The following is an 18,333-nucleotide window of genomic DNA, read 5'->3' as shown; positions in this document are numbered from 1 at the left end:
CTCACAGCTCAGCAGAAAAAAAAGAAATGAAAAGACAATTCACAGAGAAAGTATTTGCAATTCAGCAAAGATTTTTATCCAGAATACATAAAGAATTATAACAACTGGATTATAAACAAATAACCTGAGTTTTAAAATGAGCACAAAACTTGAACAGATATTCACAAAAGAAGATATACAATGGACATTAAACACACTAAAAAGTGCTCAACATCATTAGTTGTCACAGAAATGCAAATTAAAATTGCAGTGAGACACGACTTCACATTCACTTAGAATGGCTAATACTAAAAAAACTGGCAATGTCAAATATTAGAGAGGATACAGAACAACTGGAATTCTCATACACCACTGGTAGGAATGAAAAGTGATACAACCACTTTGAAAAACAGTTTGGCAATTTCTTATACTGCTAAACACCTACCCTATAGCCTAGCAATCATATGCCTGGATATTTATCCAGGAGAAATGAAAATATATTCATACAAAGACATTTATAAGAATACTCACAGCAGCTTTATTCACAATAGCCAAATGTAAACAACCCAAATGGAGAAGAAAATGGCAACCCATTCCAGTATTCTTGCCTGGGAAACCCCATGGACAGAGGAGACTGGTGGGCTATATAGTCCATGGGGGTCACAAGATAGTCAGACATGATTTAGCCACTAAAAAACAACAACAAAACAACCCAAATGGTTAAACAACAGGAGAATGGTTAAAAAATTATGGTATATCCATACAACAAAGCACTAACCAGAAACAAAAAGTAATGAACTACTGATTTAAGCAACATGGATGAATCATCTCCAAGACACAAGCGTACATTCTGCATGATTACATTTACAGGAGGTACTAGAACAAGCAACACTATAGTGAAGTCACTCAGTCGTGTCTGACTCTTTGCGACCCCATGGACTGTAGCCTACCAGGCTTCTCCGTCCATGGGATTTTCCAGGCAAGGGTACTGGAGTGGGTTGCTATTTCCTTCTCCAGGCAACACTATACTTAGATGTTAAAAGTCAGAACAGTGGTTATCTTACAGTGGAGGAAGGGGAGTGGCTGAGTGAAAAGGAGGATGACAAACCTTTCTAGGGTGGTGGAAATTTCTAACCATTGATTTGGGTGGTGGTTATAGAGGTTACATATTTGTCAAAACCTACCCAACAAAATACTGTGCATTTCCTATATATAAATTATGTATCAATAAAAAGTCTGCTTAATTCCTTATATTAAATATCTGTTAATAAAGCAGAAGTATTGAAAGGATTTAAACTGCCTCTTCTCCAGAGTATCCAAGAAGTGTTTCAACATATGAGAAACATATATATAAAAAAAGCTAAAGTTTCTCCTGTACAGCTTTGAATCCAGTGCTTTGATTCCATTTTAAATGATTAAGTCTTACATAGTTAAATTCCCCTTAAAGAGCCAAAAGATCATTCTCCATTTTCTGGTTTAAACAATTTAAATCTTGGGAAGTCTTATTTTTTAAATGGCTATTCATTAATATGTTATTTTCATTCTACTTCTACTGTCCCTACCACCATTGCTACAGATATTCCAAGAAGTGAGTGACTAGGGAGAAAGAGGGCATTAAAAAAATATTGTCATAGGAAAAAATGTTGCAATTATGAGTTGAATGAGTTCAATCATTTAATGGGCTTCAGACAGTAAAGAATCTGCCGGCAATGCAGGAGACCCAGGTTCGATCCCTGGGTCAGGAAGTTCCCCTGGAGAAGAGAATGGCAACCCACTCCAGTATTCTTGCCGGGGAAATCTCATGGACAGAGGAGCATGGCGGGCTACAGTCCATGGGGTCGCAAAGAGTCAGACAGGACTGAATGACTTTCACATTCACATTCAATCATTTAACAGTACGGTAAAAGATACTTCACAACTCAAAAGAGAAAGACAGAAAGTAGATTAGTGTTTGCTGAGGGCCAAGGGGGACGAAAGGGATAGGGAAGTAATGTCTAAAAGGCACCGGGTTTCTATTTGAGGGGATGAAAATGTTCTAAAATTGACTGTGGTGACGGTTGCATTTATGTATGACTACATTAAAAACCACCAAATTGCACGTATGAAATAGATTAATTCTTTGATATGTAAGCTATATTCCAATAAAGCTGGCATTTAATAAAGCTATTGAAAGTTTGATTGGGATTATATTCAAATTTACAGATCAATTTGGAGACTAAAAAATATTTATTATGTTGACTTTTTCCCAGTACATGAAAATTGTGTAGTTCCACCCTTATTTGAGTATTCTTTAGTTTCTCTCACAACATTTTGTAGTATTTTATAGAGAAATCTATATATAAGTTATCAGATTTATTCCTGGATAACTGGTATTTCTGATGCTATATAAGTAGTATCTTAAAAAAGAGAGAGAACACAGAATTGTTCTAATGTGGGGAAAGAAGATAAATAGAGCATGATATGTATACTAAATCATCAAAATTTTGAAATATAAAATCACTACATGTGGTCTAACAAATCATTTTTTTCTTATTTTAAAATTTATTTATAGAAGTCATACAAATATTTAAAAATTAAATTACATTTAGTCATATTTAACCAATCACATTAAAAAAAGAATAAAATTATATAAACCTATACAATGTTATAAATCAATGTTACCTCAATAAAAATAAATTACATTTAAAAATATATAAACCTGAAAATATTCTGGAAAGTTCCATGACAGGGAGACACCACAGTGAACAAACACTTCCTGATTTACACTGTTAGGTTTCTTAGCTTATGGTGAAAATAGCCGCTTTTAGTGTCTATATTTACCCAATATATGTATTTATTAGCAAAATGCTTTCATGACAAGGAAATTTTGTTTTACAACAGTTAAATTTACACTTAAAGTGTTTAACGCTGTTCACCATATTGGTGCTACAGAGTGTTTATTATCCTTTAAATTTAAATTAATTGAAATATTATTACCTAACTACATTAGTTAGTAGACAGTGAAAGCAGATGGTGGGCTTTTCTTTCATAAAATAAATATTTCTTTTCTAACAAAATGAAATAGATAAAAATTGCATTTAGGCTTTAAATTAACCCTGTTTGAGTTATTTAATGTTTCTGGATCTCAGTCTTTCACCTACAAAAGGTTAGATGAAAACATCTCCATAGTCCCAACAAGCTTTAAAATTCTGTTAATTCTCTAATAAGGAAACAGCAAAATACCATATGGTCTTACCATTGTTTAAGCAAACACAGCAATGTATGAAAACCAGATGATTTAGTAATTATTAGTTTACACAAAGGATTCTGTATTTTCACCCCAGAATTGGCAAGTTCTCTAAATATAATTTACACTAAACTTTTAAAAAATATACCTGATACTTATTGAAAGTAAAAATGTATGATGTTTCTGAATCATGATCTTATCTCTACTAACAATCATAGTTATCTCACATTGATATTAAAACTAAAAAGCATAGTGTATATGAAAGCATTTTAGAAAAAAGGCTGTTTATAACTGTAAGACATTTTAGACATTTTGGAAAGCACCCAAATAAACAATGTGTTCATAAATGGAGTTACTTTTCCTTGTCTGAGTGATGTGATAGACAGGACTTTATCTCAAAGAGACTATCAGAAATTATGCAACCTAGAAATTACTTAACTATAATTAAAATTTACTGATAAAAAAATGATTTGATATGAAAATGTTACCTGATCAATGATAGAATTTAGCTTGGTAAGTAACAGAAATCCTCGGCCATGGACAAGGTATTGTCCAAGGGTTGCCATGTGGGTTTCCTCCTCTTCTTCCTCCCTGGCCTCCACTCTCTGGACCACCGCATTGCAAAGCCGGTTGACATCGGTCAGAAACTCACGCGCCAATGAGTTACTGTCAGTGCTCATGACCGAGCTATAAAATAAACATTACAGAAAAAATTAGAAAAATAAAAATGTTGCATAAAACTATTAGTATGTGTTTTTGTTGCTATTTGTTTATAATCGAAGACTGACTTTAAATTACTGGACATTGGTACCTAACCTTATAATATTTTCAGACATAGCTCTGATCTAGTCTGGTACTCCTTAAATATTCATGCATGGCAGAAATTAGTCCTGGGTGTGAAATGACTGAGCAAGCATGGGTAAGTGAACGTGCTGGGAAAGAAAACACTAGTGGGTGGTGGCGGTTAAAGTAAATGCTGACTTCCTCTCTAAAATTGCCTCACTACAGAACAAAAATAAACCCATTACTTATAAAATACTCTTGTTATATATATTTTGAAAGATAAATCGATCTTTAAAAATATAAACTGTTTTTCCCCTGATAGAACCCAAAGACGCTGACATCATTCTGTAGGTTTTGAGGCTGGTGCAAGTTTTTTAATCTTACCAGAGGAGACTGGCAGAAAGTAAATGACCAGGAAACATGGAAAATTCATCAGATGTAGTACTGACAACGCACATAACTCAACTGAAGGGCTGACACTGTGAACAGCTATGACCAAGTTCATTCAAGGGTACGCAAGAACAACTAACTCTTCCACAAATGCAGCCCACTGACTATGTAAGACACCACCCATCAGTTGCAAGGCACACTGCAACTTTAGAAATTTTAAAAAATGTGAAAAACAAAAAAACTGTGGTGATAATTAAGATAATAGAAATTAACATGAATTTTTAGACAACTAATGAGGAAATAACTTCAATCCCACTTCCTAAAAGCATAAGACGCCATGTCAGTAAAAAGTATTAAATGCTGAAACATTTTCCATATTTAAAAATGTATATAAAATATATACACAGTTACATATATAGGGTATCATATATAAATGATCTATTACCTGATTGTTTCATTTAGATAGTTTGGAAATCTTCACATGAACTCGTTCTCTGTTTAATAGCTGTATGCTTACTGTTTTTAATACATTCCACTGCACGTGTATGTTACATATAGTACATGTGTTTCATTAGTAGATGTACTACAACAATGTAGCCAATTTGTCATTGTTGAATATTTAGGTTGTTTCTAGCTTCTTACTATCATAAACAAACTGCAATAAACACCTTATCCTATTATCCTTGCACATTTATCCTATTATTTCCTTGAAGTAGAAATTGCTGTTATATATTTCTATTAGGTTTATTCCAGGTGTCTTATAGTTTTCATCATTATTCTGAATGGGATTTTATTTTTCTTTATATATTCTAACTAGGATACAAAACGGTATATAGGGGGCCTATAGGAAGTAGATTTATTTTGAGATATCCAAACTTTACTCATATATCCAAACTTCCTACTTAACTCTCTTATTGATCTTATTGGAATTTCCAGATCTAAAACACTGTCAACTACAAATAACAAAAAATGCGAACTTTTCCATCTAATATTCACACACTTGTCACTCTTCTAGCTGCATTAGTTATTAACAGCACTAGCAAAACAACACTGGCAGGAGTGATGGGGGCACTTCTGCTTGGCGCAGTAAGAAATACTTGTTTCTTCCCACGCATCTAATAAGAATGCTGAATTTAACTGAATGTTTTTCAGCCATTCTGAATGCCAACTGAAAAGATGATTGTATGGTATTTTTTAAAGATTTGTTTGGAACATTTCAAACGCCCAGAAAAAAAACAAAGATTCTATAATGTGAGGTTATAGCAAATACTCAGACCTCAGATCTAGCAAGTATTAACATTTTATGTTCAGTTCAGTTCTCATGCATGGAGGGGAATGGGTGTGTGCGTGTGTACGTGTGTAGAGAAATCAAACCTTACAGTACAGGAAAGCTACACTCCACCCACACCTCTTCCACCTCCTTAGTTGCTGTTTTATCATTTCTATATATATTTTTATAATTTTGATACATCATAGGCATAAAATATTCAGTATCATTTTAATTATTCTAAAAACATATGCATCTTTTTATAACTTTGCTTTTCCCTCTCAACATTAAGTTCATTCCTTTAAACCATTGTGCAATGTGCCATAGTATGCATAAACCATAATTTATATGTCTGGAAAGTTTAGGTATTTTCACTTTGGGTTTTAATTAACATCATATAACTATTAGTTTCAAAGTCTTAGACTGAATCAAGTATTTTGGCTGTTAATATATGTTACATTAAATACTCACCAATCTTTCAACACTTCTGTAACATTTAGGGTCTTTATAATTTGAGTTCATGAACTGGACGAAACAAATATTCTTAGAACAAAGCTACACCTACCAAAAAAAAAAAAAACCAGGATAAAACAAAACAATACAGGATAACCATTAATGGTGATAGCTAAACACAAATAATTTTAAAAATTAAAATTTTGACATAAAAACCAGAGGCTAGTCTTCATATTTGATGTATGAAACAGCCAACAATTTTTTAAATCTCAAGAGCACACTAAAAAATGCCTGCAGCTTTAAGAATGGGATCTTGAGAGATGAAGTCTTGCAACATATTTGATCTGTACATGACAACATGATTACAGCTCCTTACAACTCCTCTCCCAACTCCCAACTTATAACCTCCAGTAAACCACTATAAAGGAGGAAGAACTGGGCACCATCTGTCTTCTTAATAATGAAATCTAGAAGGCAGCAGAATATCATCTATATACTACGACAGTCAAGTTATTACTTTCCTGTAAAATATATTTGAGGATACATGAGAACTCAGAAAATACTACAGCCAATGAATGAATAAACCACCACCAAGTTTTCTACCCTTTCTGAATTTTTAAAAATGAATTAATCTCCTATGTATAACACAGTGAAGGCTATCTCTAGAATACCAAAGGATAAATTCCTACTTCTGGGGTAGCAAGAAGATGCTTCTCTGTAGTTTTCTCCTTTGCTATAACTTTTACCAGGCAGAGGCATGAAAAATATTTTCTTATTATAGTTATAAGGCAAACAGTAAGGTTTATTTTGAGCCACAGGCTTTTAAAATCAAAATGACCTTTAATTGCTGAAAATGCTCAAATCTAGATCACTGTCTTGAATTCTGTTCAGCTTGACAGACGGTTCTTGTACTACACACTATTCTAGGCCCTTGAGAATAAAGTAGGCAGGGAATAGGACAGAACTGCTCTTGGACTACACAGGACTTTGTGTGAATTAGGGAAAAAACACTTTTCTTAGGATGGTGCAGCCCATGGCACACAGCTATCAAAGCACAGGCTGGATCTCAGTCTTCCTTGCCCACTCCACTGGCCAACCACCAGGGCATCAACTGCTCCACCAAACAAAACAGTCCTGGACTGGAGTCTCAAAACACCTTCCATATCTGCTCCTATTGCATCATCCATATATTTTTTTTTCCAATTATTTTTATTAGTTGGAGGCTAATTACTTTGCAACATTGCAGTGGGTTTTGTCATACATTGACATGAATCAGCCATGGCATCCATATATTTTTAACTCTAAAATTACAGACAAGGAAATCACCTATCAAACGATGAGCATAAGGAGGTACTGTATGAATTGCTCTGACTACTGGCACCCTCTAGCTTGGATTACTTCAAGATGGAGCCATTTAACTCAGATACTAAAACGATTCCAGCTAACTCAGGCTGGCTATTAGAAGTGAAAGTTGCCATAAAACTGAATCCATCTGTTTCCCTTACTGAGAGACATTTCCAGGCCAAGCTGAGGGACTTTTCTAATGCTCTTAGAAAGCCACTGACATGGCTTCTTTATCTCCATACTGTACATGGTCCAGCTTGGATATCCATGGAGTTATACTCCATCCAAAATCATAATCCCACCTGCCAGAACAATGAGCTGTGTCCTCCTGCGCTCTGCCATCACTCATTATTCACAGCTGTGTTTTGACTTTTAAAAAAAACACCCTATATTATGCTAGGTGTCCATAAAGCATGGAAATACAGTTTTTTAATAAATTGAAAATGTGCCTTTCAGAACATTACATGTTTTTGCCCCTGTGTAGCTACTTATCTATATGACTGTCTTACCCGCTAGGTAACAAGTTCCTTAAGGCCAGGGACCCTGTCTTGTTACTTTTTGTACTTTATGGGAAAAAAATGCCAAATTTCAAAGTCATCATCATTATAATTTTCAACTTATAACTATTATTATAATGTCATAATAAATAAAACTTGCTCCCAACAATATTACTATAATTTTTATACTATTAAAATTTTACCATAAATGAAATGCATCCTAGCAAAATGCCTATATATATGCAAAAGGTCATATAAATGACCTTTTCAGAAAAACAATAGGTTTCACTTTCTCTAATTCAGTGACTAGCAAAGTGTAAAATATAAAATAACCAAAACAAACAAAAAACTGACAATGTATCAGTTATACCCTCTGGTTTTATATCATTAGAAATGACATAAATGTCATCATCAATATGCCATTTAATTAAACAAACATTTATTGAACAGTTACTATACACCAGCTACTATTTTTGATACAAAAAGATCCCTATGCTCAAGGATTCTAGTGGGGTAGAGACAGAAAAAATAAATGTAATGCCAGCATAAAATAGAATAAGGATACAGAATGACAGGAAGGCTACTTTAGATAGGGTTGACAGGGAATGTCTAAAGAGGACATTCTGAGCAAAAACCTGAATGAAGTTAACAAAACAGACTATGTGACTATCTGAGGAAAAAGTATTCCAAGGCATTGAGATTAGTGTATATTTGATGCACCAGATACTGAGTGCAAGAGAAAAAAAGAAGTTAGATATTACTACAAAAGTGTGAAGAGTCACTCACTCCTACTTTTCAGGGACTGAAGTAAGATGTAGGAAGAAACAGGAGTGTTCCTCTGGAACTGTCTCTCCCGAACAGTGGAAGTCTCCTTCCTGCCCACCCTTCCTTTCCTTGCCTAAGCTCCAACCAAGTTTTTTTTAAGGCTGTGCAAGGAACAGGTAAGACTGGTTGGGAGAGAAAGTATAATAAAGTTTATCCTTAGCTCTGTCAAGTCTGACAGGTCTCTTAAGAAGCAAGTAAAGGGTATCAGGCAGGCAGCTGGACATAGCAAGCTGGGCTCAGGTGGGAGGCTGGGACAGGTGAATCAGTTTGGAAGTTATCAGCATGCAGATGCATTTTAATGAGATAATATGGATGGAATAACCCAGAGCAATGCCGTCTGAAAGAACTTTCTGCAATGATGGGACTGTGGCTAGTGGCTAGAGTACTCAACAGGGGGCACCCAGAGAATGAGTGCAAGTGGGGCAGAGAACAGGGTCCAGGACTGAGCCCTGGGGTCTACATCGCTGAGTTAGGGAGGTGAAGAGGTTCCAGCACAGGAGACCAGGAAGGAACAGCATGTGAGGCAGAAAAAATTCAGGAGCATGGTCCTTCCCAGAAACCAAGTGAGGAAAACCTGAAACAGGAAAGAGTGATCAACTGTGTCAAATACTGCTGAGAGGTTAAGTAAGATGGAAATGGGGAACTGACCATTGGATTTAGCAACATGGAAGTTACTGACAACCTTGTCAAACAGTGTCTCAGTGGAGTGGCAAAGAATGGCAAAGAAATGGAGGCAAGATGTTTAGAAAACCCTTTAGAGGAGTTCTGTCAAAAAGGGCAGCAAGGAAATAGGTGGCAGCTTGAAGGGGACTCTGGATAGGGGAATTGTTTAGTTTTTTAAGAAAAAAAGATACTATGGCATGTTTGTAAGCTATCATAGCATATTCATGTAGCATGTTTCTCCAACAGGAAAAGGAAAACAGATGAAAAACTACAATGAGAGGAGATAATACCAGCAGCAATGAGGAGGCAAAATAAAGAGGGTCCAATGTGCAAGCAGAAGGAAGAAGGCGATCCATTCAGCAGAGTGAGAAGCATGGCAGAGCTCATGAGCGCAGATGCAGGAAGACTCGTGTGTCTGGCAGCGGGAAGACCAAGATTTGGAGGCTTCGATTTTCTCAGTGAAATAAACCACAGGGCAATCCAGCTGAGAGTGAGAAGTGGGAGGTGTTAAACTGATGAGTGGAACAGTGTCAAAAACAGCAGCCTCTAAGAGATTTCCCACACCGCTGCAGTAACTAAAATCAAGTTCCGCTGTTCAATAGCTGTACCTATACTACAGCCCAGCTCTCCATGTGTCCCCCCAACAGAATGATAGAACAGATGACGTCAAACACCTCATGGGATTCTATGTATGTTACAGCTGCAACATTCTCTGGATCTGTACATGTACATCCCCGTCAAAAGCAGAACCTGGGTTAACTGCATGAATTAGTTTTAGAGACTCTCCTTAACCTTTCCTGTCCAACTATTCTTTCTGTAAACATTTCTGTAAAAATCTTTTAAAATGATCTTTAAGAAGCTTTTGTGGAGATAACTTCAAACTCACTAAAGTCTATGAAATCTACATTCTTTTTTATAATTTTGGAAGTTTATTCCTCACAATCTTCTAAAAGTTTTCAAATTCACTGTAATAGCTCAAAGATTACCAGCTGAGCAATGACATTAACAAATTTTCTCAGAATCTGAACCTGAGGTGTGAATTCATTTAGAGCAACCAGAGGTTCTGGGACAATCTCCTCCTCAATCTTCGGCTTACATTTTCTCCTATTATTCTTCTTACTTCTACCCTTATTAATCTGTGTATAGATCATTCTTCATGTTAGAGAAGATGGAAAGAAAATAGAAATTGAGAAGTTTCATTTATTCTCTGTCTCTGATTATAGGGTCAGTTTGTTTAAAAGAAGAATCCATTATTTGCTTGTTATTTTCATCTTCTATATATAAAATGTAAAGGTCAGTTTTAACATTTTTAAAACCTTAGCTCATTATTCTCAGAGGGTTGTGTTCCTCTTTTATATATAAATAATTTTGTTTTTGTTATTTGTTTCATATCGTCCTTTCCTTGTTATGCACATGTTATTTTAAAATCTGAGTTCATTTGGCCAGTTTGCTTCAACTTTTTCTTCACATATTTTTTCCAACTGTTCAATAAAGACTCTGTCTATGGACATCTTACAACCACTTTCCCTTCTAGAAACTATATATGGCACCTTACCGATCTTTTCTTTGATATTTAGGAACTCTGTATCTCCAATTCTCTATATTCCAGCTTTGCTTCAAGTCTTCTTTCTGTTTATTATTTATTCACTTATCACTTACTAGATACCCACTTTGTGCCAGGCACGAAGAGTACAAAGTGGGCAAGCAGTCCCAGTCTCTGCCCACCCCCAGGAAGACCACATTATGTGGCAAAGGCAAACCAATACATAGGGCACTGTATACTGATAAGAAGTACTGAACCCAATCTGAGTGGCCAGGGAAGCTTCATGAATGAGATAATTTTGAAAAAAGTTGAACAGGTGAAGGGAGAAAAGGAGAAAGGCATTCCAGATAGGAAGAGAGGCTCAAGTCGAGTCCCCAGAAGAATTACACTAAGTTTTTGGTATCAAAAAGCAAAACGAGAAGCAGGAAAACAAGGACGGAGAGAATAGTGACCAAGGATAAATAAAAGGATTTCCTGGGGCGCTGGCTGAAAACTGTGAATTTCTGATGTGATCAATTTTCTCAAATGTTTCAGATTCTCCAGGATTCAGCTGCTTGGATCTCATAATAGAGAATACAGATTGTATCACTGATCTTGAAATGAGGGTTCTGGTGAGTGGAGGCAGCAGAAGCATAAGAGGAAGGAATCAGGGGTACAGGTGAAAGAATAGTTCATATGGTCAAAAATGGGGTACAGGCTGGGTAGAGAAAAGAAAAAGGCCAGGCACATGTTGACACACAAAGAGGAAATTCAGGCACTCAATCTCTATGAGAGAGAAGAACAGAGAATGTAGCAAGGAAGATATGGGTATTTGCAGATTTCTGAATCAAACAGTTCCAGATGATGACAACATCTAGAGTGTGACACTGCATGTCAGTGTTGGAGGGGAAGTGAAAGGTCACTGTAGTTGAGTAATCATGAAGTTAAGTTTTCTGGACAACAGATCCTTGTTACCTCTTCCCATTAGGTTCACTAACTAAGCCCTCACAGGGGGTCAAAATTAGGCTCAGAGTATCAGCTCCCCGATTAGTTCCTTTACCCTCTGGAAAAGGATGGTCAATAAAATAAGCTTCGTTTTTACTGAGTGAGACCTCCCATAGACGTTTTAGGAAAGCTGACTTTGATATTTTAGCTCTGATCTGGTTCTGGTTCTGCCACAACCTATTATCCAAAGTATCACAGAATTATGCTATCATCCTCAGTACAGTGTATTTTCAAACATTTACCTTCGTGAAATATGGTAGGGCTACTATACCTGCCCCTACACCAAGTCATTACTACATATTCTTAACTTTTAGGCATTTTTAAAATATATTATCAATTCTATGCTTTAATCAGTGCTACCAATGATACTCTATTTACCACAGAATATAAAATCTCAACAATATGGCAAGTACTCCAGTGGTCACTAAGTTTCCTCCTCAAGAACTATCAAATAATGAGTGGTCTTGGTGATAAGAAGGACAGAGTCTGTTGTGCTACAATTCACTTTTTCACTAATTCATTAATTCAACCAATATCTTATTACTTACTCAATAAATATTTAAATAAATATGTACTAGTCTGATTATTCACTCTGTTTTTGCTAGTTTCTGAGTCTGTTCTGAACAGTCAAATTGTTAGTATTATAACAATGGTGAAAACAAAGGCGGGAGGTTTGGAATTAAGCAATTACTGTCCATCACACAGAGCTCTATGTGTGAAGTTTGGCTTCCTCCCCATAAAATGTCCATCCCACAGAGTTGCTATGTGGATCTTCAGAGATTATACGACATCAGTAAACATTTTTGGTAAATGTTTTATGCAGTTCTATTTTAAATGCTTCTGATAGGTCCATACCATTTCTGTTCTTTATTGAGCCCATCTTTGCATGAAATGTTCCCTCAGTATCTCTAATTTTCTTGAAGAGATCTCTGGTCTTTCCCATTCTATTGTTTTCCTCTATTTCTTCCCCCCCCCGCCCCCCCCATTTATTTTTATTAGTTGGAGGCTAATTACTTTACAATATTGTAGTGGTTTTTGCCATACATTGACATGAATCAGCCATGGATTTACATGTATTCCCCATCCCGATGCCCCCTCCCACCTCCCTCTCCACCCGATTCCTCTGGGTCTTCCCAGTGCACCAGCCCCGAGCACTTGTCTCATACATCCAATCTGGGCTGGTGATCTGTTTTACCCTTGATAATATACATGTTTCGATGTTGTTCTCTCTAAACATCCCAACCTCGCCTTCTCCCACAGAGTCCAAAAGTCTGTTCTGTCCATCTGTGTCTCTTTTTCTGTTTTGCATATAGGGTTATCGTTACCATCTTTCTAAAATCCATATATATGTGTTAGTATACTGTATTGGTCTTTATCTTTTGGCTTACTTCACTCTGTATAATGGGCTCCAGTTTTATCCATCTCATTAGAACTGATTCAAATGAATTCTTTTTAATTGCTGAGTAATATTCCATGGTGTATATGTACCACAGCTTCCTTATCCATTCATCTGCTCATGGACATCTAGGTTGCTTCCATGTCCTGGCTATTATAAACAGTGCTGTGATGAACATTGGGGTGTACATGTCTCTTTCAGATCTGGTTTCCTTGGTGTGTATGCCCAGAAGTGGGACTGCTGGGTCATATGGCAGTTCTATTTCCAGTTTTTTAAGGAATCTCCACACTGTTCTCCATAGTGGCTATACTAGTTTGCATTCCCACCAACAGTGTAAGAGGGTTCCCTTTTCTCCACACCCTCTCCAGCATTTATTGCCTGTAGACTTCTAGATAGCAGCCATCCTGACTGGCGTGTAATGATACCTCATTGTGGTTTAGATTTGCATTTCTCTGATAATGAGTGCTGTTGAGCATCTTTTCATGTGTTTGTTAGTCATTTGTATGTCTTCTTTGGAGAAATGTCTGTTTAGTTCTTTGGCCCATTTTTTGATTGGGTCATTTATTTTTCTGGAATTGAGCTGCAGGAGTTGCTTGTATATATTTGAGACTAATCCTTTGTCTGTTGCTTCGTTTGCTATTATTTTCTCCCAATCTGAGGGCTGTCTTTTCACCTTGCTTATAGTTTCCTTTGTTGTGCAAAAGCTTTTAAGTTTAATTAGGTCCCATTTGTTTATTTTTGCTTTTACTTCCAATATTCTGGGAGGTGGGTCATAGAAGATCCTGCTGTGATTTATGTCAGACAGTGTTTTGCCTATGTTCTCCTCTAGGAGTTTTATAGTTTCTGGTCTTACATTTAGATCTTTAATCCATTTTGAGTTTATTTTTGTGTATGGTGTTAGAAAGTGTTCTAGTTTCATTCTTTTACAAGTGGTTGACCAGTTTTCCCAGCACCACTTGTTAAAGAGGTTGTCTTTTTTCCATTGTATATTCTTGCCTCCTTTGTCGAAGATAAGGTGTCCATAGGTTCGTGAATTTATCTCTGGGCTTTCTATTCTGTTCCATTGATCTATATTTCTGTCTTTGTGCCAGTACCATACTGTCTTGATGACTGTGGCTTTGTAGTAGAGTCTGAAGTCAGGCAGGTTGATTCCTCCAGTTCCATTCTTCTTTCTCAAGATTACTTTGGCTATTTGAGGTTTTTTGTATTTCCATACAAATTGTGAAATTATTTGTTCTAGTTCTGTGAAAAATACCATTGGTAGCTTGATAGGGATTGCATTGAATCTATACATTGCTTTGGGTAGTATAGTCATTTTGACAATATTGACTCTTCCAATCCATGAACATGGTATATTTCTCCATCTGTTTGTGTCCTCTTTGATTTCTTTCCTCAGTGTTTTATAGTTTTCTATGTATAGGTCTTTTGTTTCTTTAGGTAGATATACTCCTAAGTATTTTATTCTTTCTGTTGCAATGGTGAATGGTATTGTTTCCTTAATTTCTCTTTCTTTTCCTCTATTTCTTTGCACTGATCACTGAGGAAGGCTTTCTTATCTCTCCTTGCTATTCTTTGGAACTCTGCATTCAAATGGGTATATCTTTCCTTTTCTCCTTTGCTTTTCGCTTCCCTTCTTTTCATAGCTATTTGTAAGGCCTCCTCAGACAGCCATTTTGCTTTTTTGCATTTCTTTTTCTTGGGGGTGGTCTTGATCCCTGTTTCCTGTACAATGTCATGAACCTCTGTCCATAGTTCATCAGGCACTCTGTCTATCAGATCTACTCCTTTAAATCTATTTGTCACTTCTACTGTATAATCATAAGGGACTTTATTTAGGTCATACCTGAATGGTCTAGTGGTTTTCCCCACTTTCTTCAATTTAAGTCTGAATTTGGCAATAAGCAGTTCATGATCTGAGTCACAGTCAGCTCCTGGTCTTGTTTTTGCTGACTGTATAGAGCTTCTCCATCTTTGGCGGCAAAGAATATAATCAATCTGATTTTGGTGTTGACCATCTGGTGATCTCCATGTGTAGAGTCTTCTCTTACGTTGCTGGAAGAGGGTGTTTGCTATGGCCAGTGCATTCTCTTGGCAAAAGGACAGAAATGGTATGGACCTAACAGAAGCAGAAGATATTAAGAAGAGGTGGCAAGAATACACAGAAGAACTATACAAAAAAGATCTTCATGAACCCAGATAACCATGATTCTGATCACTCACCCAGAGTCAGACATCCTGGAACAAACAAAGCTAGTGGAGGTGATGGAATTCCAGTTGACCTATTTCAAATCCTAAAAGATGATGCCGTGAAAGTGCTGCACTCAATATGCCAGCAAATTTGGAAAACTCAGCAGTGGCCACAAGACTGGAAAAGGTCAGTTTTTATCCCAATCCCAAAGAAAGGCAATCCCAGAGAATGCTCAAACTACTGCACAATGGCACTCGTCACACACGCTAGTAAAGTAATGCTCAAAATTCTCCAAGCCAGGCTTCAGCAATACATGAACCATGAACTTCCAGATGTTCAAGCTGGTTTTAAAAAAGGCAGAGGAACCAGAGATCAAACTGCCAACATCTGCTGGATCATCGCAAAAGCAAGAGGGTTCCAGAAAAACATCTACTTCTGCTTTATTGGCTATGCCAAGGCCTTTGACTGTGTGGATCACATAAACTGTGGAAAATTCTGAAAGAGATAGGAATACCAGACCACCTGACCTACCTCTTGAGAAATCTGTATGCAGGTAAAGAAGCAAAAGTTAGAACTGGACATGGAACAACAGACTGGTTCCAAATAGGAAAAGGAGTACATCAAGGCTGTATATTGTCACCCTGCTTATTTAATTTTTATGCAGAGTACATCATGAGAAACGCTGGGCTGGATGAAGCACAAGCTGAAATCAAGACTGCCAGGAGATCAATAACCTCAGATATGCAGATGACACCACCCTTATGGCAGAAAGTGAAGAAGAACTAAAGAGCCTCTTGATGAAAGTAAAAGAGGAGAGTGAAAAAGTTGGCTTAAAGCTCAACAATCAGAAAACTAAGATCATGGCATCTGGTCCCATCACGTTATGGCAAGTAGATGGGGAAACAGTGGCAGACTTTACTTTTTGGGGATCCAAAATCACTGCAGATAGTGACTGCAGCCATGAAATTAAAAGATGCTTACTCCTTGGAAGAAAAGCACTATGACCAACCTAGATAGCATATTAAAAAGCAGAGACATTACTTTGCCAACAAAGGTCCGTCTAGTCAAGGCTATGGTTTTTCCAGTAGTCATGTATAGATGTAAGAGTTGGACTCTAAAGAAAGCTGAGCACCAAAAAATTGATGCTTTTGAAAAGCAAAGATGCTTTTGAACTGTGGTGCTGGAGAAGACTCTTGAGAGTCCCTTGGACTGCAAGGAGATCCAATCAGTCCATCCTAAAGGAAATCAGTTCTGAATATTCATTGGAAGGATTGATGTTGATGCTGAAACTCCAATACTTTGGCCACATGATGCAGAGAGCTAACTCATTGGGAAAGACCCTGATGCTGGCAAAGATTGAGGGTGGGAGGAGAAAGGGATGACAGAGGATGAGATGGTTGGATGGCATCACTGACTCAATGGACATGAGCTTGAGTAAACTCCGGGAGTTGGTGATGGACAGGGAGGCCTGGCGTGCTGCAGTTTATGAGGTCGCAAAGAGTCAGACACAACTGAGCAACTGAACTGAACTGATTTTAAACACTTGACACTAGCTTAACATGTTCCAACAGAGTGCCATCTAGAGGAAGAAAAGATCACTACACCCTTTCCTCAGACCAGTTTGCAGGAAATATTAAGGGTCTGCTTATGATGATGGAGTTTCCAAGGAAACACTGAAAACAAAAGCAGAAGGTATCTGCATTTTTTGCCTTTTCCTTGCCATGTGCCTTCTACAGTAAACAAGAAGAAAAAGGAAAAGAGACAAAAAATGTTATAGTAATGAACTTTATTCTTATGGCCTGATTAAAAAGCATACTTTTTCTCATCTAACAGCACTGTCTGAAGGACTCAATTCTTAATCTTTCACTGAACACCAAAATTTCTGGTAAACTGTCTTTTAAAATAATATTGAATTGGCCAAAAAGTTCATTTGGTTTTTCTGCATGATGTTATAGGAAAATGAGGATGAACTTTTTGGCCAACCCAGTACTTACCTAAATCTGCTAACTCCAATAGTATTAGAGAAATTATCATCACAGAATATTTTTCAGAAATGTATTAGGTACCAAAAAATAGAAGACTACTAAAAATCAAAGGATTATTGTGAGACTTACACAAATAATACACAAAATAATTAGTACTCTGTGAATTCTTACTGAATCAGAGTCTGTTGCAATTTGAAGCAGCTTTCATGACAATAAGGGTTGTTCACATGAACTCTTAACTATGCTATATCCCATCTCTTCACAGAGTTTAGTATATATTTATTATAGACTGATTTATGACTTTCCCAAAGATTTCACATATTCTTTGCAACATATCACTAAAGATCAAAAAAACTTGAAAACCGATAACACTATTTTTATCATTTCATGCATTTACACAATGGCAGAAACTTTCCACTTCATACTCTCCAACCCCACATTCTACAGGTGACAATAACTAAAGCCAATATTTCAAGGTCCCATGATAATTGTCTTGGGAGTTATATGATATTTTTGGAGCTAATTAACTGGAACTAAAATAATGACATTTAGAAGACCCAGCTTTTCTTCTGTCAGGTCAATTAAAAATCAGACAATGGGCAAAGAAGTTTCCTTAACACTAAATGTCTCTAAATGTTGCCCAGAATCTTTACTCAAAGTTCTCTAGTCTACAATCTGTACATCTGCAAACAAGATAAAAAATCTTTCCCTACACACTTTTGTAACCATAACACAGAGCCAAACATACAAGAGATTTGGATGGGGGAAGGGAAAAGATACTAGGAAATGATCTTGTTCAGATAACAGAAT

General features: G+C 36.6%; 1 protein-coding gene across 5 annotated transcripts in view; it reads right to left on the bottom strand.

The window, feature by feature from the left end:
- The window catches only part of LYST (lysosomal trafficking regulator), a 175,653-nt gene that overhangs the window by 142,350 nt on the left and 14,970 nt on the right, over positions 1–18,333 (bottom strand). For 4 of the 5 annotated variants that reach the window (XM_061161427.1, XM_061161431.1, XM_061161430.1 and 1 more), the window contains exons 2-3: positions 6,117–6,206; positions 3,694–3,892 (exon numbers count right to left, since the gene is read on the bottom strand). In XM_061161427.1, coding sequence (XP_061017410.1) covers positions 3,694–3,885 — 192 coding nt within the window. In that variant the 5' untranslated portion in view covers positions 3,886–3,892; positions 6,117–6,206. The remainder of the gene's footprint in view (positions 1–3,693; positions 3,893–6,116; positions 6,207–18,333) is intronic. The other variant, XM_061161428.1, reaches the window with a different exon arrangement.

The sequence above is a fragment of the Dama dama genome, chromosome 15 (genome assembly GCF_033118175.1).
Source record: "Dama dama isolate Ldn47 chromosome 15, ASM3311817v1, whole genome shotgun sequence".
NCBI lineage: Eukaryota > Metazoa > Chordata > Mammalia > Artiodactyla > Cervidae > Dama > Dama dama.
The sequence above is the reverse complement of the archived record's forward strand: the minus strand, read 5'-3'. Positions and strand labels throughout refer to the sequence as shown.